Below are 21,144 nucleotides of genomic sequence, written 5' to 3' on the forward strand. Positions count from 1 at the left end.
AAAATGTGATCTCATTGATTATGACTAAGACAATGTTGTAATATTTAGAACTGCTTATCTGGGATTTTCACCCACAACACTCAAAAAAAAAAAAAACATCCAGTGAGAAAGCAGTTCTGCAAGGAGACACGTCATGCATGAGGTCAGAAGAGAAAAAATACCTGCCTGGACAGGAGCTGAAAGGAAGGCTGTAAGAAGAATCTGTGCAAATACACCCAAACTGGACAGTTTAAGATTGGAAAAAATAGCAAGAGCAAGAGCAAGCCCTGTGTTGTCTAGAACAAAAGAAAATTGTAAGAAAGTTATTAGCTTTTCTTCCACTTTTATTTTGCTTTCTATTTTTAAATATGCTATATGATGACTGTATTCTGATATGCAACTAAATTAGATCAAACACCGAAAAGAAAACCCTGGAAAACTCGCCTATCTTCAGTAAAATGGAAATACACATATGTAGTAACAGCAAAGAGCCAAATGGGGGCAGTATAAACCTATAAAATACACAGAATAACAAGAAAGACATAAGAATTACATTTATTTAGCTTTCTTTTTTAGTATAAAAAGTTGATTAAATAACCTGTATTTTTAAGTCTATATACTGCCTGTTTTGATGTGGACCATGTGGAAGAAATATTTAAAAATATATATTACGCAAAACATTGATTATATGTACACTTTACATTATGCACCATATACTGTATGTGCAGACTATTACATTCTACTACAAATAATAATAATAATAATAATAATAATAATAATATAAAATCAATAATTAAATATTTTGCTGATTGAAACCAGTCTATTAAAATAGATAATCTGCATAATCCAGAGCTAATTGCATAAAGACGTATTAACAAAATAACCTGTGGACCCCCTTTCATTTACTCAAAATTCCAGATATTTGGGCAACAAACTCGTTTATACTAATTAGTCGCGCATGCGCACATCGCTCGAGCTTTAAAAAACCGCATAACCGAATCGCATCCCTCCGCCCGTTGGAAAAACAACCTAGGACCTAGATGCAGAATTAGGTAGAAAACTTTTTACATTAAGATGCGACTTTGCGATGAGAGTTATCTAACTAAATGCACTTGGGAAATCATCCCGACGTTGCTTAACACGACACGACGCGATTCTGTGAGTTGATAATGTATGATTATGTTTGAGGATTATTTTATCTCTCCAGGCGCGGAAGGGCGTTGCAGTGGGAGGGGTGTGAGGCGGTTAAGATGGCGGCGCCCTGTTGAGTGCAGTTGCTTTAACGGGTAAACAGGCTTAATTTATTGTTTTTTTGGGGTTTGTGGTGTTAAGCAGCATGTGATGAGGTAATATAAATATTCAATGTCTGTTGCAATGCCTGTTTTATTTGCAGTGTGTACTTAACTAGCGTTTAATTCGCTCAAAACCAGTCAATACTGCTGCTTGCTTGGGACTGAGGCTAAATCCCAAACGACTCATTCTTTGATGTGTAGTCCACTACGTCTAGCAAAGAAGACTTTATGTTACACGCTACGTAGTGCACTTATATAGGGAATGGCGGGCAATTTGGGATCAGACAGAAATAACTGCTAGCTAGTGGGTCTCATTGATTTTGTATATCTGTTTGGTAAATCGAATTAGAGAAAAATGAAACATGCCAATGCGAGTGTTTTGAAACAAATAATCTTTTCGATTTTATTTGGAATAAAACTGAATCGTTTATTTTTCATTTAGTTAATGTCTCTAAACTCGGCATTGTTCTCCGGAGTTGTTTACGCCCCGTTAGTGCTAGCTGCTACAGTCAGCAAGCTTCAGCTAGCAAAAACATCTCATCTCTTTTAATCTAAATGTTTTTCAGTAAATTAAAAATGCAGATATGTTATAAATAATGAAAACTAATAGTGATCTGTTAACAGGACGCTTTATTTGCAGCCTAAAATGTGCATCTTGCAAAACAACTTTAATGGATTTTTGAAGCAGTTGACTACAAACAATTGCAGTTTTGGACCATAAGCATTTCTCTCATTTTCTTCACTTGGCCATGAGATCTGCTGACCATCTGCTGTTTGAATGTAATTTGGAAATTAAAGGAAAGTCCATCCTGAACGATTTACATAGCTACTCTTTATAACTAGCAGTAGATGTTTTGTTGCATGCAAGGATTTTTGTAATGGACTTCTAAATTGAGGGCTTTTAGTTTAAAACATCTTTCATCGAAACGTTGGTCTATATTTTATTCTGGTTAACGCTTTCCTGCGTGACCAACGATGCCATTTGACTCTCTGCTAGTAGATTCATCTTAACCTGAAGACTGATGCAGCAGAGCTTTAGTTTGTCTTACGATACCGTCAACACCACATGCTCGTCATCTTATAGACCCGAATCTTTTTCGTTGCTCTGTCGTATAGCCGTGCCCACATTTTAGATTTCTTATGAATATAACGTTCTCTGAAAACTGGTGAGTGAGAACGTTTGTTTGGTGCTAACAGCAAAACATGTCTATTATACCTTATATTTCAGATCAGTGAATTTAGTGCATGCCCGGAAATGTCTCCTGATGACGTCAGAGAATCAAACACCTGACAATTACTGACAGCACCGACCGACACGTTAGCACCAGAATTACTAAAAACATCAGAAAGACCTCCACATCAACGTATATAAAGTGTTTAAGTTGGAGACTTCCTTTAATTGCCACTAGGAACTTTCTGGACTCTTGCTTGCTGGAAGCCGTAATGCTTTTTTCTTTTTTTTCCTGTGCGTCTGATGCACAGCTCAGTTCACTTGGGATTACTCTGTGATCATCCAGGTCTGTCTGGCGCTATAGAGCTCGGCTCTCCTGAATGGAACCTGAGACTAAAATCTTAAACTTCAGTGTTAAGTGACTGAAGAGCTCAAGTGGGTGACTTCTGGTTATTCTCGAACGCATGTTAGAATTTATAAAGGTGTAAAAACATGTCTTTAGTAATACAAGGCAATTAGTAGTAGGGGTAAGATTTACATTTACCATAACAATTCATGTTGAAGTTTTTCTTTGTAGTAATTTTTCTTATTGGCTAAAACAAATTTCTGGACTCCAGTTCGTGATTAAAATCTCTCCACTTTTTGTAATGGTTGCTTTGCTAGCAAAAATGTCAGCCAAACAAAATTTCAGTACATCTTTATTGCTTGAGATGTTTCTTCTAGATGTAGTTTGGTGTAAGTATCAATACCAGTCGCACTGAATTACTGAGGAAGAACCTCCTGCTTCTAATTTATGCACCTTTTACTTTAAGACAAGTTGTGTCCTGCATTCAGACGGCGTGATGCAATCTGATGCAAATCCACGCTACCGTTACCTCCCTGTGGTTGATTATTTTCCAGCAAGGTACTTCTCTCTCGCCACAGCAATTTGTCCACCATTACGAGTGAATTTTAATAACCACCGTGCCATATTTTCTCCACTCAGTTACTTTTAACCTTGTTGAACGTCCATAAGACAAGTTAGTTCCTGTTAATGCTTGTTAAACATCACTTGTTGTTTTCTCACCAGTCACTTGCTATGTTTTTTTTTTCTTCCCACTTGAAGTTAATGAGAAAAAAACCTGCTTGTTTTGTTACTGAGAAACCACAGAGTGCAAACTCATCTGTTCTGATCTGTACAATGGTGGAAAACTTAAACGGATGGCTTTACCTCCGACTCACACCGGAGACTCCTTCCATAAATGTTATTAGTTGCTATAGAAACGATAACGTGTTAGAGTAATGCCAGAGCTGCTCTTTTAGGATATGAATCAACACCAGTGTGATGTTATGTGATTAAACATCTTTATTATTAATAGTACTTTTAACACAACTGACTCAACTATTATTATTATTATTATTATTATTATTATTATTATTATTATTAATAATAATAATAATAAACTGTTACAGAACAATACAATACAAGTGAGAAGAAGCTGATTGGATGTTAAAATGTCATTAAAAAAAACTCAATTTTTGTAATTTCTCCCACTTTGAAAGGTGAAAGATAGATTTTGTTTTTATGTTGACGTTTGGTTAACAAACCTAAATATCGTGAGACATCAGGGATTTCATGTGATGATGCTCCATATCTGCTGTCAGCTTCTTCCCTTTATTTAAGAGAAAGCCTTAAACTTCTATCTGTTTAGAATAAGAATCCACAGGCCATGATTTCAGTATTCAGACATCTTTTTATGTTCGTCCAAAGTTTACTGAACTCCAATTATCCAAAATGGTGTTGTGTAAAGCTGGAAGCCAGTAAAGGTGTCTTGTGTGTGCAGCGGTGCCTGGAGACTGCGTCGGTGGGCGGCCCAGGGACCCTGACAGCAGGCAGAGAAGAGTGACACCTGAAAGCCCCTCCCCTCCACCTCAGCCACGCCCCCTACTCCACCACTACCACCATCCCCACCATCACCATGGCCAGGGAACAGCTCAACGTGGGTGACCTGCTCCCACACTTGGAGACCTCTGATCTCCAACAGCTTGAGGAAATCAAAGGTCTCATCAACGAACACCTCAATACAGGTACTTGATTACAAATTTTGGAGTGATTTTCGTTAATGTGTTGTTGTATCTTTTCTGGTTAATGCAATATCGAGTTTCAAGTTCATAACAGGAAGTTGTGTTGTACATGCTGAGACTTTTGACCCTTCTTTTACAACATTCTGTAGAAACAAACCAGCTAAAGTTTTTCGTTCCTTACTGCTTGCTCAGATCATCTTAGTTCAAACCTCTGATGCTTCACTCCATGATACAGACAGGTTAATTTAATGTACACTTTTCTGGCCACAATTTTCAGAATCTCCTGAAAGAAAACATGTTGGAAAATTATTTTTCACTGCATGCATGTTCCTTTGGGATTGATTTTTGTAGTCTGTTTTGCAGAACGAGGGTCGGTGCTCTTAAATGGCTTGGTGGATTATTTCCTGGAGACTAACTCGAGTCCAGCACTACATATACTGTGTTCAGTGAGGGAGCCACATGACAAGGTGAGTCCTCGTATGAAACATCTTAATAGGAAGTGTCCACTTGTACTCCTTGTAACAGACTAACTGCAACATGCTAGATGTGTTTCTTTGCCTGTTATCGTTTATAAGGCGGAGATTCACAGGAAAAAAAAAGAGTTGACACAAGTTGCAAGTGGACTGTTGCAAGAAAGAATGTTTGAGGCTGTGTTTTTGCCTGGTCACATGTCCAGATATGAAAACCTGATAAAACTGTCTCATTGAGGTTAACAGGAAATGAGATGCTTTGAAGCCAAAAGTCAAGGATGTCACATCTATAAGGCTGGTTCTCAGTTACCACATGTTGAACAGTGCCGTGTTTCTTTGTTTCATCACACACACACACACACACAGTCACAGTCCTTGTTCTTGACCTGATCACAAGATACACAAACTCTCTCCTGATTCACTTTAGATTTAAGGCCATAAATTCAGCTAATTTTCAGTAAGCATGTGTTCATCACTCAGCCCTTGAGTACTGCTGCATATTTAGTTGGTTTTTTTTTTTATCTAGAATCAATTAATCAGCTAATTAACATTCTTTTTCTGAATCAGAGAGGTTGTGTAAGTGCTCTCTCCCTGCCTCCTCTGCAGCACCTTTTTGATAAGATGAACGAGTGCATGGCGAAGCCGGCGTGTCGTCTACCTACTCTCAACCTCCTGGGCCACGTGGTGCGCAAACAGCCGTCCTGGATTCACAAGATCGCCCGCTACCCTCTGCTGCTCTCGCTGCTCAAGTGTCTCAAGGTGGGCTATGGGAAGAGTTTTCTCTCACCCCAATCCATTTTTGGATCTTTTTCCAATTACATAAGCAGCAGTTGGCATGCCTTATCTGCATTTTGCAGAAATTTAGTGTGTACTTGTGTTCACCGTCGTTTTAATGGTTTATTGTTGCTTTCTTTTGCCACCAGACGGACACAGATGTTGTGGTTCTCATAACCGGTGTGCTGGTGCTTGTTACCCTGCTACCCATGATCCCTCAGGCAGGGAAGCAGCATCTTTATGAGTTTTTTGATGTTTTTGGACGCCTGGCTGCATGGAACCTAAGGAACCCAGGTGAGAGATGGAAAGACGGATAGAAGGAGGCAGAGATGCAGATAGAGATAGAGAGATGGAGAGGGACAGACAGACAAAGAGAGAAACACACACACTTGCAGAGAGTCAGACAGATCGAGACAATGAGACTGGGAGAGAGAAAGACAATAAGAGAGAGAGACAGTGATATGGATTGGGAGGCAGAGAGAGACGGAGAAGGAGATGGAGAATGATAAAGATGGAAGAAGATGGAGAGAGACTGAGATAGAGATGGAGACAGGCAGGAGAGAGACAGACAGAGAGAGAAACACACACTTGCTGACAGATAGACATAGATTGAGACAATGAAAAAGAGATGATGAGAGCGAGATAGATAGAGAGGGAGAGACATTGTGAGTGATGGAGAGACAGCGAGGGAGACACACAGACAGATGGACATAAAGAGAGAGACAGATTGAACCTGAAAACGAGAAGGATTTGATACCGTCTAAAAAATGTTAAACATACAGCATTGTGACCTGTTTCCTCCTTGCTGGCGTGTACAGGCCACGTCTCCGAGGTGTTCCTGATCCACCTGCATGCCAGCGTCTACTCGCTCTTCCACCGCCTGTATGGCATGTACCCCTGCAACTTCATCTCCTACCTGCGCTCTCATTACAGCATGAAGGAGAACATGGACACGTTTGAGGAGGTGGTTAAGGTACGAGATTAAATCAAAGGTTTAATAGGATCATCCAGTGACGCGTGCAGTTATGCTTTAATCATCATTTGTGTTTAATATGATCAGTGTTTTTTTGATAACCTTTTTATATCTTGTCGCAATGTTTAAAAAAAATATATTACATGTTTTCTCTAGCCAATGCTGGAACATGTCCGAATACATCCTGAATTAGTGACTGGAACGAAGGACCATGAGCTGGACCCTACTCGGTGAGCAGCTGCCTTTATTTTAATTAAGCAATAAAAATGCAAAAGCATTCTTCTCTTGCTGATTTTCTTTCCTCATACTTAATTTATTTAAGCATGTTTCCCTGCTGTCATATCCTTCCTTTTTTTGTCATTTTCTTGCTCCTCATTTGAGTCATTTCCTAATTTCCTATATTTTTTTATCATTTACTTTATTTATTATTTAATTTCTGCTATTTCCATACTTCATTTCCTTACTTCCTTTTTATTTCTGCTTTTTCCTTATTTCCCTTTGGTTGTCTTTACTGGATTTCCTTCATGTTATTCCTTTCTTCCTTTCTTTTCTGTGAGTTCGCTCGTTCTGTGGTTCCTTCCTTCCTTTTTGTCACTCTTCATGTATGTTATTTCCTTGCTTCATATGTCTTTTCCTTCAGAAACTCTTTCATACCTTCTTTTTTTTCCCCCTACAGATGGAGAAGGTTCGAGATCCATGATATTGTGATAGAATGTGCCAAAGTGTCTCTGGACCCTCGGGAAGCGTCCTGTGAAGAGGGCTATGCCACCCTGCCTGAGCACTTCTGTGCCAACCTGCACATGCGTGCCCCTGATTGCACTGCCAGTCCCTACACTGACCTGCACAGCAGTTATGGTACATTCACATTTTATTTTTTGTTTTTTTTAAAACTTTGTGCTATGATAGTCATTTGGCTTGAAATGTTGCTGCTTAATAATTTTTTTCATGGAAGGTTGCAGCATACTTGTGAACTTGTATTGTTTGCTTTCATCTGTCCCTATAGGAAGTTCATCCTCCAATCATTTTTCCACACCACGTCAGACTGTCCTTCCTCCTTTGCCCCTGCCCTCACTCTCAGGGACACAACTGGCTCATCGCAGTCCCCCCAGCACCCACCGGCCGGTATGAATCTTTCAATCCTCTTTAACTAAAGCCACACTGCCAACCTACCCCGGATTATACAGTTTCATCCCTCTGTAAGACGCATTGTTCTTGTGCCTGCTCGGAGAAGCAGCCCTGTGTAGCTCACTGTGGCTAGAGGGGAGAATTCAGCCTGTTGTTTTCGTGTCTCCCACCTCTTGTTGTTTTACTTTGGATGAATTGGCTTTGTCAGTCTGTTTGTAAATCACCTCAAGCTCACCCAGTCTCCGCAGAGGAACCTGAATCGTCTCGTTGTTCTCCGGCAGTCAGGCTGAGGCAGGGGGTTAAAGGGGGGGCCGTGGGGGGGGGATAGAGAGAAGAGGCGTTGAGTCATTGGGGTCGGTGTGCTGTGCTTTAAAAACGGAAACACTGCGAGTTGACGCAGGAACTGTTGCTTTGGCAACACGGCTGATGCTGGCACCAGTCTCCTTGCTCTCCTTGCCGGGATTTTATTCTGCTTAACCCCTCGCACACTGTACCCAGTGGAGAAAACGGAGCAGCAGGGTTCAGATTTGATCAGATCAGTGTGATGAGACACTGACAAATCTGCAAGCTGTTGTTTCTAATGTAATCTTCAAAAACTGGCAGATTGCATTTTGATAACAGATGCAGAAAACAGGATCCTTTTGTCGGCTTTGAGTGAAATCAAGTGCTTAAAACGTCATTTGAAATGCAGTGGACTGAACGATTGGCACACGGTATGCCCCCTTCATAGGGACTGATTGGTGTAGAGGCCATGCCTCCTTCAGTAACAAAGACCACGCCTCTAACATGGACAAAGGCCATACCTCCATCTAAATTCAGAGGCCATGCCTCCTTTGCTGGCACTGATGAGTGCAGCTAACCTTAATTGTTTTGAATTTCTAAAATTAAATCAACATACCAACAAGGAGAGAGAATCTTATCCTGTTTGGTTCGATTTTGGTGTTTTATAGTCAGCTGTTGAACGCTGACAATAATTTTGACAAATATTACAAAATGTGCAGAGCGCTTTCTGTGCTTTCAGTTTAATAGGGACTAACATCTGGCAAAATCACTGACCACACCTTTTTATTCTGTCCCCTCAGTTTTACTATAAAGAGAGATGTTGTTAACTGAGATCAAACTAGGCTAGAAGAACCTATGCTTAGTACTTTTTCTAAATATGTTTTGTAATTGTGTATTATTTTGTTTAATAGAAAGATTAAATAGCAAAAAGAAAGTTTAATCTTAGTTGACAGTTTTGTTGTTCTGTATATGTGCTTTTCAGAGCTCTACATGTGATTTCAACTTCATCCATGGCATTAAGGACACTCTCTGGAGCCCCTCATCCCTCTGTGGGATGGCTACCCCGCCTTCCTCAAGAGGAATGTCACCGAACCCTGAGCTTTCCCAGAGTGCCTTTCACTTATCTGGTCGCTTTTACAGCACACCGGGTAGGTCTACAGCCTGCTTGAGTTTCACAAAGGTTAACTAAATGCTATTGTATTTATAATGTATTTTGAATAAGAAGTAACTAACAAGACACTAGAAACCCTGAAAAGTGTGTTCAAGTATAACGTAGTAATTAAGACGATAAAAGCCACTTCTCAGATCTCTATCATTGTAAAAGTGACCCATTTCCTTTCCTGAAATTTTTCAGTAGAATCTGTTGATTAAAGTGTCATTTGTAATTTTCTAGAACAATATAAAGATAAGCTTGAAAGGAACACAAAAATAGTAAGATCCGTTGCACAGCAATATGATAAATCACGAGGCTTTTTAAGTCTTATACATAATACTGACCTAGGCTGCACCTTTAACTCCTGTGGTTAAAGCTTCAGCTTCTAGACGAAGTTTTTAAAATGTTACTGATTTTGTAGTTTTAGGTTATAGGATTGTTTTCTTATTATGAAATGAAAATAAACAGCAGAAGCATACACGAACCACATTATCGTACAGTTCACGTTTATATTCCTGTGAGTTTCGACATTGAGCCAGCTGTAGCTGTCTGAATGGACTTCTGTGTTTTTATTGGAGGTGGTAAAGGCACCCCGTGTTCCAGCACTCCAGCAACATCATCTCCACCTCCCAGCCTCTCAGATGACCTATCTTCTGCCTCCATAACCCACAGCACACCTAGTCTGCAGTGGAAGGTAAATGGCTTCGTCTTTTATGTTTTATCTTCCACCAGTTTCAATATCGGTTTAACACTGGACCACATTTTGGTGTGGTGTGGATGTGTGATTCAATATGAAAGTTACTGTTACCACATTGAAGGTAATACGGGATGTTATCGGATGTTGATCAATTAAAGCACAGATAATGAACATTTGTAAAACCCTTGGCGTTTTGATTTTGTGCCCTTGTTTTTAAGATTTGATCAAATCTAATTTGATGTCTTATTGTTTTCTTTTCAGGATGGTAGACCTATAGACTCCACCAAACCTCCTCTCCTGAGACAGGAGCAAATCAGAGAGCTTGAGAGGTCAGGCGGTGACGTGACCAATCACAGAGGTATGAATGCAAAGGTGTACATCACATATGGAAGCTTAAGAATGTGTTGTTATTTGTAGGGAGATTGAAATGGGTGGGTGACATTTGTATGTGAGACTATGCTGTTTGCAGAATAGCTTTGTTGATTGTGCACACGGCGTGATTGAGATATTTGATATGGATTAGTCAAGGGTTTAGCGTGACTTTGGCTCTTGTGTTTTCCGTCTGAATCAGATGGTGCGGCTAAGAACGTGTCCATGACACTGACCGAGTTATCCGTCTACATGAAGGAGCAGGAGCAGCTGCGGCTGGGCAAAGAGAGGGAGGAGGGTAGGTGCTGGAGACGGTCTTATTTCCTCTGGGGTGTTTCCTGAAATTGTAGCTTTCTGATTTTAGAAATAACATCCAGCTGCAAAACTGATGCAACATCCTGACTGTTAAATGTTTATCCACAGCTGCCATCACGGAAGAGCTGATGAAGCTGACCGAGGAAAAGCGCGAAGCAACTGGAGCACGTGGCTTTGACTCGCCTTTCTTCCGCACCACAGAGACTCTCACTGGTGCCCAAGAGAAGCCCTCAACAACTTTGACCCACCTCCGTGACCCCCACCATGCCGTCTCCACACCCAATAAGATCGACATGCGGACCCGGTGCAAAGGCCCAGGCAGCCGTGCGGCGTCTCAAGAGCAGCCATGGTCCTTCCAGCCGCTCTTTACTCCAATAGAAGTGCAGCACCAGAGCCCCAGCACAGAGGATGAGGCTCTGAAAACTACACCACACTCACCCAGCCCGGGTACAGCACCCTCATCGCTGCCTTATGAGGCTCTCTTTGACCTGGCTCTTCCCCGCGCCGCTTCCCTGTTCATGAGTCGCAGGAGCTCAGAGGCACTGGAGAGAGCGGGGATGCAAGGCATGGCGGGAGTGGTGGATGAAAGCCACGGAGTAACGTCGGCATCTCCTCTAGAGGTGCTTGATCGTCTGGTACAGCAAGGCAGTGATGCTCATGACAGGGTACTGAAGAGGTAAGGAAAGAATTGAATAGAACTAAGACACAATTTATCTAAAAAAAAATTCCACAAGAGGAAGAGAGAGTTCAGTTGATAGTTCAGATTGGTTTAAAGAACTAAGTGAAAAGGTGAGAGAGCACGAGAGAGAGGGGAAACGTAATTGTTTTAAAATTTTCTGTAAGTCAGTGTACAATTATGGAAGGAGTCTCCAGTGTCAAAGGTAAAGCTGTTAAGTTTTACAATCCCAGTGCTTTGTTGTTTCTCAATTATGTGACAAGCTTTGTTTTTGTCTTATTAACTCCAAGCAAGAGATGAAAAGAGGCTCTGGAGAGAAATATTTATGTCTGCTATAACATAAGTGATAACTTTCAGACATAGTAAATAGTAGCTGTGGTTAAAGAAAAGTATAACGTTTCGGGATGTGAAGTTATTGGGGGAAAATCCATGTTTTAATTCTTACATAATCTACAGTGTAGGTCAGAAGTGCATGGTTTTGTCTGTTGAGACAAATTGATTCAAGTGTACTTGGGTTTAAATCTACAGCTGCATTGGCTCTGTGCAGATAATTGTGGACACCCCTGTTGTAACTGGAGCTGATTGTTTACTAAAAAACTCAGTGTTGTAGGCTTGCTGTGACCTGCTGGTCTCTCTTCATGCCAGAACAACTGCAGCCACTGTGCTGTTCCTCCTCCACTGCACCCAAGTCTTCAACAACACCAGTGTCAGTACACGAGAAACAGAGCTTCTCACATGCTCTCTCACTCCCCCCCCTCACTCTTTCTGCTTTACATTCTCTCTCACACTGATCTGTATAGCTGAGTAATTGTTTTGAACCGGAGATGGACTCGTACAAGCCATGATGTGGCCAAGCCCAAGTCAGGAGGGTTTGTGGGCTCGGAGCCATATACGAAGTGTGTGCGTGTGCATGTTCAAAACGCTGTCACATTGCTGACCTCACTGATCACCTTATTTATATAATCTCTTTCAGATTGCCCCTGCCAAGCAAGTCAGCTGACTGGACTCACTTTGGAGGTAAACAGCATAATGACCGAGCGCTTGGTTACCTTGTGAGGATAGCAGTCATGTCCTTATGTGCTTTTCACTGCAGGATATTGCAGTATCTTTTCAGGATCACTCTGATCTGACTAAAATCTGATCGTATGTAGGGAATAAAGAAACTTATCAGCACACCTAGGAAACATGGAGTCATTCTTTTTGTGACTCAGGTTTTGGCATATGATTTATTTTTCTTGGACAGGCAGTGATGCACATGACATTTTCAGCTCTCATGTATTTCATAGCAGTTAAACAACGTTTATCAGGAGGAATTATTAGAAAGCTGTAGTTGTTTTTTTTTTTTTTTTTTTTCTTGTATGGATCTGGATATGTAAGAAATTCTCAGCAATGATAAAAGTTGCAGATCACCATGTCATCGTAGTTCAACAATATCACTAGGAACAGAGAATTATTTAATTAATAAATCTTTAATTATTAAAAAATTGTTAGTAGTGGCACATCACTGCTCGAGTATAAGAGGAATACATTTTTTTGGGATGTGCAGTTGTAGGAAAATCAATTTTGCTGTGGTAAGACCAAGAGTTTTGTGGGCAGCGTCACACTTCCTCATCGTTGATTATTTCATTATGAAAGCATTCAGGTGTTTTATTCCTTACTTGATATGTTTATTCATTTCTGCAGTATGTTCAGAATTTATTAACAACGAAACGTTCTTTATAGCATATTGTATAACTCCATATTTAATATAATATTTTGAAAATACATATGTATTTCCTTTTATACAGGAATTTGATCTAAGTGGCAAATTGTTTAGGGTTGATATTTTTGATTGAAACCTGGTGCTGACTCCAGGTTTAACGACATCCAGATGATGACTGTGGTGGGAAAAACAGCGTAGGCTGTTCATATTGGAATTAAATAAAGCCCTGCAGATATGCAAGTTATGAGTCATGTGATTGTGCAGATAGAAGCTGTGTTGTGTGTGTGTGTGTGTGTGTGTGTGTTTGTGCACGCACTGCAGCAGCAGGCCTCAGCCCTGGTTCCCACAGGGTTTACTGGGTTTTTTTACTCTTGCGTATTTTCTCATCTTTGTCAATACTGCACACTTTCTATTCCCTCTGCTCTCCTTTTCCAGAACCTCCGATTCCTGTCTTTTCTTTCTGAATGCCATCTTCATCCTCCCCTTTCTTTCTCTAGGCTCTGCACCTCTGGATGAACTGCAGACGCTGCGCAGTCAACTGCTGTTGCTGCATAACCAGCTGCTGTATGAGCGTTATAAGCGTGAGCAGCACGCGGTGCGAAACCGCCGTCTGCTGCGCAGAATCATCAACGCCACCGCACTGGAGGAACAGAATAACGCAATGGTAAACACCCCAAACGATCCGTTAGTGTCTTGGTAATTACACCAAGTTACCAGTTTTTGAGTGTTGGGTTCTCTTGTATGTATCAGTTTACACCTCCATGCACATGTAGTGACTGTAGCCCAGCTGTTAAGATACAAAATTTGGCAACCAGTCGAGAAGTGGCAGATTATGTTTTAGTTGTAGCATTTAGAATTGTTGACCCCTTTCTATAGTGACAAGGAAACACCTGAAAACTACACTACCATCCTCACACTCGCACTTTCCAATTCTCAAACAAGGAAAATATGCAGGATGTTAAAAACTCATTTGTGGTGAAAGCTTATTGGTGGTTTTTGCATTGCTGTGTTGATGAATTGGTTAATTTAAGGTGAATATACCATGGGTTAAGACTAGAAGTGTCACTAGAAGTCTGTATATGTTTTGTATATGTACTTTATTATTATATACAACATCTGACCTCAATCAGACTACAGATTGGATATCTGCTTGTGTTAATGTTGTAATATGTAACATGTAAGCTTATACACTTTGTGTTGTTTTGGGATTGGGATGAAAGCATTCATACAAAAATATTTGTGCAGAAGAGCCATTAAGTATGTACTAGAAGACTGGAATTTAGTACCTAAGCATACTGTACTCAATGTATACTGCTTATTCCTATAGAGACTAGTGCTCTGGTCATACACTCCCCATAAATACACTCCCCATATCTCCAAAGGGGGATGTGTTAGCTTAGTGGATATGGTGTTGGACTACTGATTGGAAGGTTGTGAGTTTGAATCCCAGGTCCACCTAGCTGCCATCACTGGGCCCCTGAGCAAAGCTCTTCACCCACAAATGCTAAGTTGTAGAAAATGAGATGAAAAGGTTAAGTTGCTCTGGATAAGAGCATCTGCCGAATGCTGTAAATGTAAATTACTAACCTTGTTTTAAAATCAAGGTCTGTTTCTACAAAATATCATATGCACAAAACACCTCTTAGAAAATACTAGCAGGTATTTATGATCTGTAAAAAAAAAACAAAGTATGTTATGATTTGACATTTCATTTGTGTGTGTATTTAGAAGGACCAGCTTAACCTGCAGTGTGTGGATATCACGTCTCTGCGTGAGAGCCTACACATGGAACAGCAGCGCTACAGGCAGCTCTGGGATGAACGGGAGACTGTGGTCGCGTGCCTACACAGTCAAATCCGCCAACTTCAGCATGATCGCGATGACTACTACACCAAATACCAGGAGTTACAGGTTCATATTTAGACACTGCAGTACACATATACCGGAATTTGTGTCAGTATCCACTTAGGAGCAAACTGTCTTGACTCAACTTTATGAACCTATGTGAAGTCATTAATAATTAATTAATTAAATAAATGTTGTTGTTTTTTTGTTTTTTATCAGAGTAAGATGCAGGAGTGCCAGAAGAGGATGGGGGAGATGGAGGCTGAGCTCCAGAAGGCGAATAACAAGGTGTGCCATACAGGGCACCAGCTGAATCAGCTCACCGCCAAGGTAGACACAACACTCCATTCTGCAGAATTACATGCAATACCAATAATCCATAGAAATACACATTAGAGACCTAGTTAGCTGATGGTATCATTATATTCCAAAGAAGGAGCAGTAGAGATGTGTGAAGGATTGTTTTGAAAGCCTTGAACAATCAGATTGTAATTTTCTGAGAGCCAGGCTGAGAGTTTTTAGCTGCGAAACAGATAAGAGGTTTGCATTCATGCAATCATTTCTATTCTTAAATCAAGTTGACTTTTTTACGGTGGATGTGCCACATTTTTAGAGTATAAGATGAATAAAACACTTCAGGGCATTCTGATATCAGAAAGTAATTCACATTAGGCTTCATCAGACCTCAGTGATTTATTTTTCTATAACACACACCCCAACATGCTTTATTTCTTATTTATGTAACATCAGTGAATATATTCACTATGAAATTCTTTCCAAGTCTTTGGGGAACACTTTGATGAGTTGTATATACATTGTTGGTTTGTCTAACACCACTCCATATGGCTGAATTAGTCCTGCTACGGTTTAAAAGCAAAAGTCTTTCTTATACACTGCTGTAATAATTTATCACGAGAACATACAACAGCAATATCTGTAATCCAGACACCACTTGATTTCTTGCCCCCCCCCCCCCACTTAATGATGATGATCTCATATCCCCTTCTGTTTTTCTTCCTTCTTTGTTTGTTTGCGTTTCTTCTTTAGTTGTCCTCGAGTGAGAGCACACAGCAGCAGTTGAGCTTCATGAGCAGACAGTTGTTGCTGTTGGGGGAAGCCCATAAACTGTGTGTGCAAGAGCTTCAACAAGCAGGCCCAGACCTCAGCAAGGTACACAGGAGAGTCGCTTTGTCACATATAGCACTGCTGTCGAGAGAAGGCAGTTTTTTATTGTCATCCCATCCATATACACACACAGACAATGGAAGAAAATATCTGTCTTCTGGGACCAGGGTGCAGTATAGAAGAAAATACAGAGGCTTTGTACACAGTATTGCAAACACAATGCAACATTTTATTATTCTAAATCATAACTCTGTATTGCGCAGGAGGTGCAAATGGTGCAGGTGTCCTTGACGAAGGAGGTGGAGCGGCTGAAGCAGAATCTGCTGCTGCAGGGTCAGAAGCTGGACGCTGCACAGCATAGAGTGGCTGAGCTGGAGACGCAACTGTCCAAGAAAGAGCACCTCATCGCAGAGCAGAAGAAGTTCCTAGAAGATGTCAAGGGACAGGCTAAGTACGGATGCACATGGGCGGAAACGGCGTCCTCATCTGTCTTGGACTGTTGTGTAGAAAGGGTGCATTTGTGGAAATTAGAGTGGATTAAACATAGTTACAGAGATCATGTCTAAAATTTATGTATACGACGATTATACAAATAAAATAAGGAATAATAGTTGAGCATGTAAATGTAAAGAAGCATCATGAGTATATGTTTGCATCAAAGTAGCCCATAATTATAAAGTAAAATGAAAAATCATCACAGTTGAAACAAAAGTGTTTACAAATAAAAATGTATAGTTAGACAGAATATCTAAACAAACAAGTAGCTATCTGAATAATTAAAACTGGGACAAAACTCAGTGTGATGCTCCCATCACCATGCTTCACTGTGTGGAAATTGTATATACTAAATGCCTGGTACCTTTCAAGGTGTTTTATAAATTTCTTATTAAAACACTTGTTAAAATTGATATAAGGGCAAATTTGCACAATTTGTTCCTTTGATTTTGTGCTAGAGCAGTGAAACTTTTCCATTAATACATAACTAAATCTATCCTCGCAATATTGTTGTGCTGCATAAACTCATTTTAAATAAAAGATTGGCCAACCTAGCTGTTATAGTCTACAGTATATTTACAATTTTATGTATGTAATCTGCCTTCAAGTTGTAAGAGTCAGCTTGGCCTCTTGTTGCTTTCCTTTTCTGTAGTCCTGTGGCGTTTTGACTGGTTTGCTCCTTCGCAAATTACCTCCTAATCATCTTCTCTCCTCTCATCTCCCTCAGGGAGGAGTTAAAGGCTTCTGAAAGTAGGTACCAAGCGCAGAGGCGTGTGACTCAGGCCCTGCAGATGGAGCTGTTGCAGCTCTACAGCAGGCTGGAGATGGAGGCTCCTGCTGCCAGTGCTGTAGCTTCGTCAGCCGGGGATGCAACAGAGCGCTGCTGTTCCACACATACCAGGTACAGATACAGGCTCATCTTATCACTGTTTCATCACAGATGGTCACACATGCATGGTTTAAAGGATTGAATTCCAACTGATCTCAAAGAAGTAGATTTCCTTTGGGGAAATAGACTGTGGTGAAAATTCTTTATAAAATATACATACAAAATATCAATAGTGGTTCAACTGTGCCTGTATTATATAAGATCAAGATATCATCTCTGCCCTCTCGTTGCTCTCGCAGTGTGGCGGCGTCAGATGGACCAATGAAAACAGCCTCTAAAGAATGTGGCAAGTCATCACCACACAGGAACGGCTTCTCATCAGGTCAAGCCAAAGCCGGTGCTCCCGAACCCAAGTCTAAACCCTTAAACGGCAACCGAGCCACGCCTCCACCTATGCTGGTGGAACCGCCTCCTGCTTGCCCTGCGGTGCCCACCTCCACCCCCTCCCTCACCGTCGGCTCCTACCCGAGTGCCAAGAGCTTCCTGGGCATGCGGGCACGGGAACTCTTCCGCAACAAGAGCGAGAGTCAGTGTGATGAAGATTACACTCCCCGCCCACAGCTCACCGGCCTATCACAAGGCCTGAAGACTGATCTCTGTGTGGAGCCTTCAGTAAAGACTGCAGTAAAGACAGGTCCCACCTCCTCCACACATGGCCACGCCTCCGGCATGGCTGCTAAAGAGCCCGACGTCTTACAGAGAGCACCAAAACGGGAAGCGGGATGGCCGAGACCACCACAGCTACATATCATGGACTATAATGAAACTCATCAGGAGCACAGCTAGAGAGAGAAAAGCAGGTCGCTAGTAGATGAAGGAAGCTGCAAGCTGACATCAGATTACGCAGGACTCTTTTGATTTCAGTGTTCATCCCGTTTCTTCAAGCGGACAACAGGATTTGGAACTTTCAGCTCGTCTTTCTCGTCTCCAAACCGGATCGGGGCCCAAACTCAAGTGTCTTCCTGTGTAGAGATAAAACCTGTCTTTATTTTCTCCCTCGTTACATTACCTTCCATCAAATCAGCAGTATCATCAGCGAGTGCCAGTCGTTAGTGCGGTGTGGAGTGGAGTGATATCGGGGTTGTGAGTGCCTCCACGGTGGGACGGTGTGATAAGAGAACGATTTGTCTTCTTGTGTCAAGGAGGAGCAACAGAGTGTTCTTGACCCCTTATAGAACTTCCCCTGAAACCAGCTGAATTTTTTTTTTTTTAAAACATGCTGAAATCATGCATGTGTTAAAGAAGGACAGAACTACAAAGTTGTTTTTTTTTTTTTTTTATATTACTAGAGTTTTAAAATTATTTATTGTTTTTCTTTTTTCCTCCATGACGTCCCACCTTTTGCAGATTGTCCTTGCTAATCGAGAAGTATTAACATCCATGAAAAGCAAGAAACAAAGCCCAGAAATGCCAGTTCAGTCAAGACCCTCTCTCTCTCTCTCTCTCTCTAACATTTTAAATCCATTTTCAAGTTGAATCTCAAATCGTTTTCTTTTCCACTGTGTTTGCTCACTACACTACGCAGGGTGTAACACATGCACTCCATGCACAAAAGGAAGCTATTTGAGATTCTGCCCTGAAACCGAGATTAAAGTTTTGGCACCCTTGGCTTTGTTTGGGTCGTCTGCTGCTGCCATTATGACAAACTTTGGCTGTATCTTATGCTCAGTTTTGAGGGAGACAATTGACCGTGCACCACATTTCACTTACAAAACAAGATGCCAGAAAATGAATTTTAATGAATATTTTATTAAACGGTACCCGTCACCAATCATCCGGACCTGCGGAACGCCAAACTCCTCATACTCTCACGGTTAATCTTACATGAACTAAATCCAACACGTATTCAGTAGATAAATGCTAGGTTGGGATTTGGTCCTGAGCCAAGCTGTTCCGGTCGTCTTGTGGAAAATCGTTAATATTAACCAACCATGAAGGCCTTTACACAGAACTTAGCATTTCATCTCTTATTTTTTGCAACTAAAATATTGAACTTGATCAGTATGGGTGTACTAACACTTCAGTAGCATACTTTACTCTTCAGTTACGCCTCGTATTTTGTTACAGTTCACATTTAAAATGCTGGTGCCAAAAATATCAGCTCATTTAATGCATGATGCACAAAATATTACATTATTAAGTGCCAGTAAAACTATTAGTGCCATAAAAACTTTTTTTTTTTTTTTTTTTTAATTTTAAAAACCAGGCTTGTTTTTTGAATGTCGGCAAAAATCTGAAGAAAAGAAAACCATTTTGAACATCCGGTGGATGAAATAATACAAATATATCGTGATATTCCATAAAGCGGAATGTAATTTATCCCAAGATTAAGTTCATGCATCTATCCAATCTAATAAGAAATCATTCTCTTTAGATTTCGAATCAGTTTTACAGCCAAAGCCAAATCGACGCTCGGAGTAATTCGAGTTTTGTCCCTTTTCAGACATTTCCTGTAGTTTTGCCACGTATTACTCCATGCTGGTATTTTAGTGCACTAGAAAGGTTTTACATTTGCTTTAAATTTTTTTCGTCTTTATTACATATCACATTCAGAATTTTTAACCAAGACGGCTTCAATTAAAAAACACGTGCCAAGTAATGAATGGTGATAAATAATGCCTATAACACAACATCCCTTAATGTTGTTATTCCTTTTATACCCCATTTGCCAGCTGTTACAGTTTTTATTCATTAATGAACAACATATCGCTATTTTAGTTAATAGTTTTATGTTGGGGAACGTCCACAGAACAAGATAGTTCCTGTTCTTATTTGCGGTACAGCATCTGTAAAGTCCTTCCCTCATCAGTGTCTCGTTATATTTCTCCTGAAGTCGATCAGATAACACGTGCAGCACACCAGATCCTCTGTCCTGAAGACTTTCCTGTGACAGGAAACTTAGAAATGGTTACTGTTGCTGATACTCCTTTCATCTTCTTATTTCCATTGTTAGTATTCTCATGCTTGTTTTTTTTTCTTCTTTAAAAATCATTCTTTTACACAGTTCTGTGTGGATTTTTTTTTTATTATTATTTTATTTTTTTATTATTATTTTATTTTTTTATTAATTGTTTTTTTCCCTTGCTTCTTTCTTTCTTTCTTTCTTCTCATGTTTTTTTCCCATTATTCCATTCTTTTTCATGATTTCTTGCTTTTTTTTTTTTATTTCGTGTTGCTTATTTTCCTCTCTCGTTTCTTTTCGTTTCTTTTCTTTTTCTTTAAAAATCAGTTTCTTTTAGCTTTTTTTCCTTTTTGGTTTTTCTCTATTATTCCATTTTTTAGTCTCATTTTTCATCCTTGGTTTCTTGTCAATAATGCTTTCTTCCTTCCTTCCTTCCTTCCTTCCTTCCTTTTAAAAGCATTCTATTGTACCTTCCAGTTTTTCTTTTGTTGTTTATTTTTATTATAATTTTTCCTTTGCCTCTTTATCCATTATTCCACTTGTTTTCTTTTCTTTCTTTTTTTTTTTTTTTTTTAAATTAGTGTCTTTCAGTTTTTCTTCATTGTTTTTTTTTTTTTGTTTGTTTGTTTGTTTGTTTTCCCCCTTCACCATTTTGGTTTTTCTCTATTCCAGTCACCTCTTTCTTTCTTTCTTTCTTTCTTTCTTTCTTTCTTTCTTTGATTACACTTTTCTCTGTTACTGAACACTATTTTTAATCAGTGTATTCTTCATCTTGGATTGTGTGGAGTGTCTGTTGTAAACCAGTTGGAACTTTAGCCAGATCTGCTGTTACATCAAATGAGACAA

The 21,144-nt window shown here is 40.2% G+C and overlaps 1 protein-coding gene across 2 annotated transcripts; it reads left to right on the forward strand.

Moving 5' to 3' along the window:
• Window positions 1-1,204: 1,204 nt before the first annotated feature.
• On the forward strand, window positions 1,205-20,741 carry tsc1b (TSC complex subunit 1b). 2 transcript variants are annotated; one of them, XM_058414700.1, is made up of 22 exons: window positions 1,205-1,265; window positions 4,266-4,509; window positions 4,870-4,973; window positions 5,583-5,735; window positions 5,900-6,044; window positions 6,569-6,723; window positions 6,880-6,953; window positions 7,400-7,578; window positions 7,727-7,845; window positions 9,113-9,278; window positions 9,862-9,977; window positions 10,242-10,338; window positions 10,552-10,647; window positions 10,773-11,340; window positions 12,314-12,357; window positions 13,540-13,706; window positions 14,771-14,953; window positions 15,107-15,217; window positions 15,935-16,057; window positions 16,276-16,463; window positions 17,235-17,408; window positions 17,636-20,741. In XM_058414700.1, exons 2-22 carry the CDS (start codon window positions 4,401-4,403, stop codon window positions 18,180-18,182), a joined length of 3,618 nt encoding a protein of 1,205 aa, XP_058270683.1. In that variant the 5' UTR covers window positions 1,205-1,265; window positions 4,266-4,400; the 3' UTR covers window positions 18,183-20,741. The 2 variants fall into 2 exon arrangements, with proteins under 2 accessions (XP_058270683.1, XP_058270684.1); XM_058414701.1 differs by having other exon boundaries at window positions 1,209-1,325.
• The last annotated feature ends 403 nt before the right edge of the window (window positions 20,742-21,144 follow it).

This window comes from Hemibagrus wyckioides, linkage group LG18, assembly GCF_019097595.1.
Source record: "Hemibagrus wyckioides isolate EC202008001 linkage group LG18, SWU_Hwy_1.0, whole genome shotgun sequence".
NCBI classification, from domain to species: domain Eukaryota; kingdom Metazoa; phylum Chordata; class Actinopteri; order Siluriformes; family Bagridae; genus Hemibagrus; species Hemibagrus wyckioides.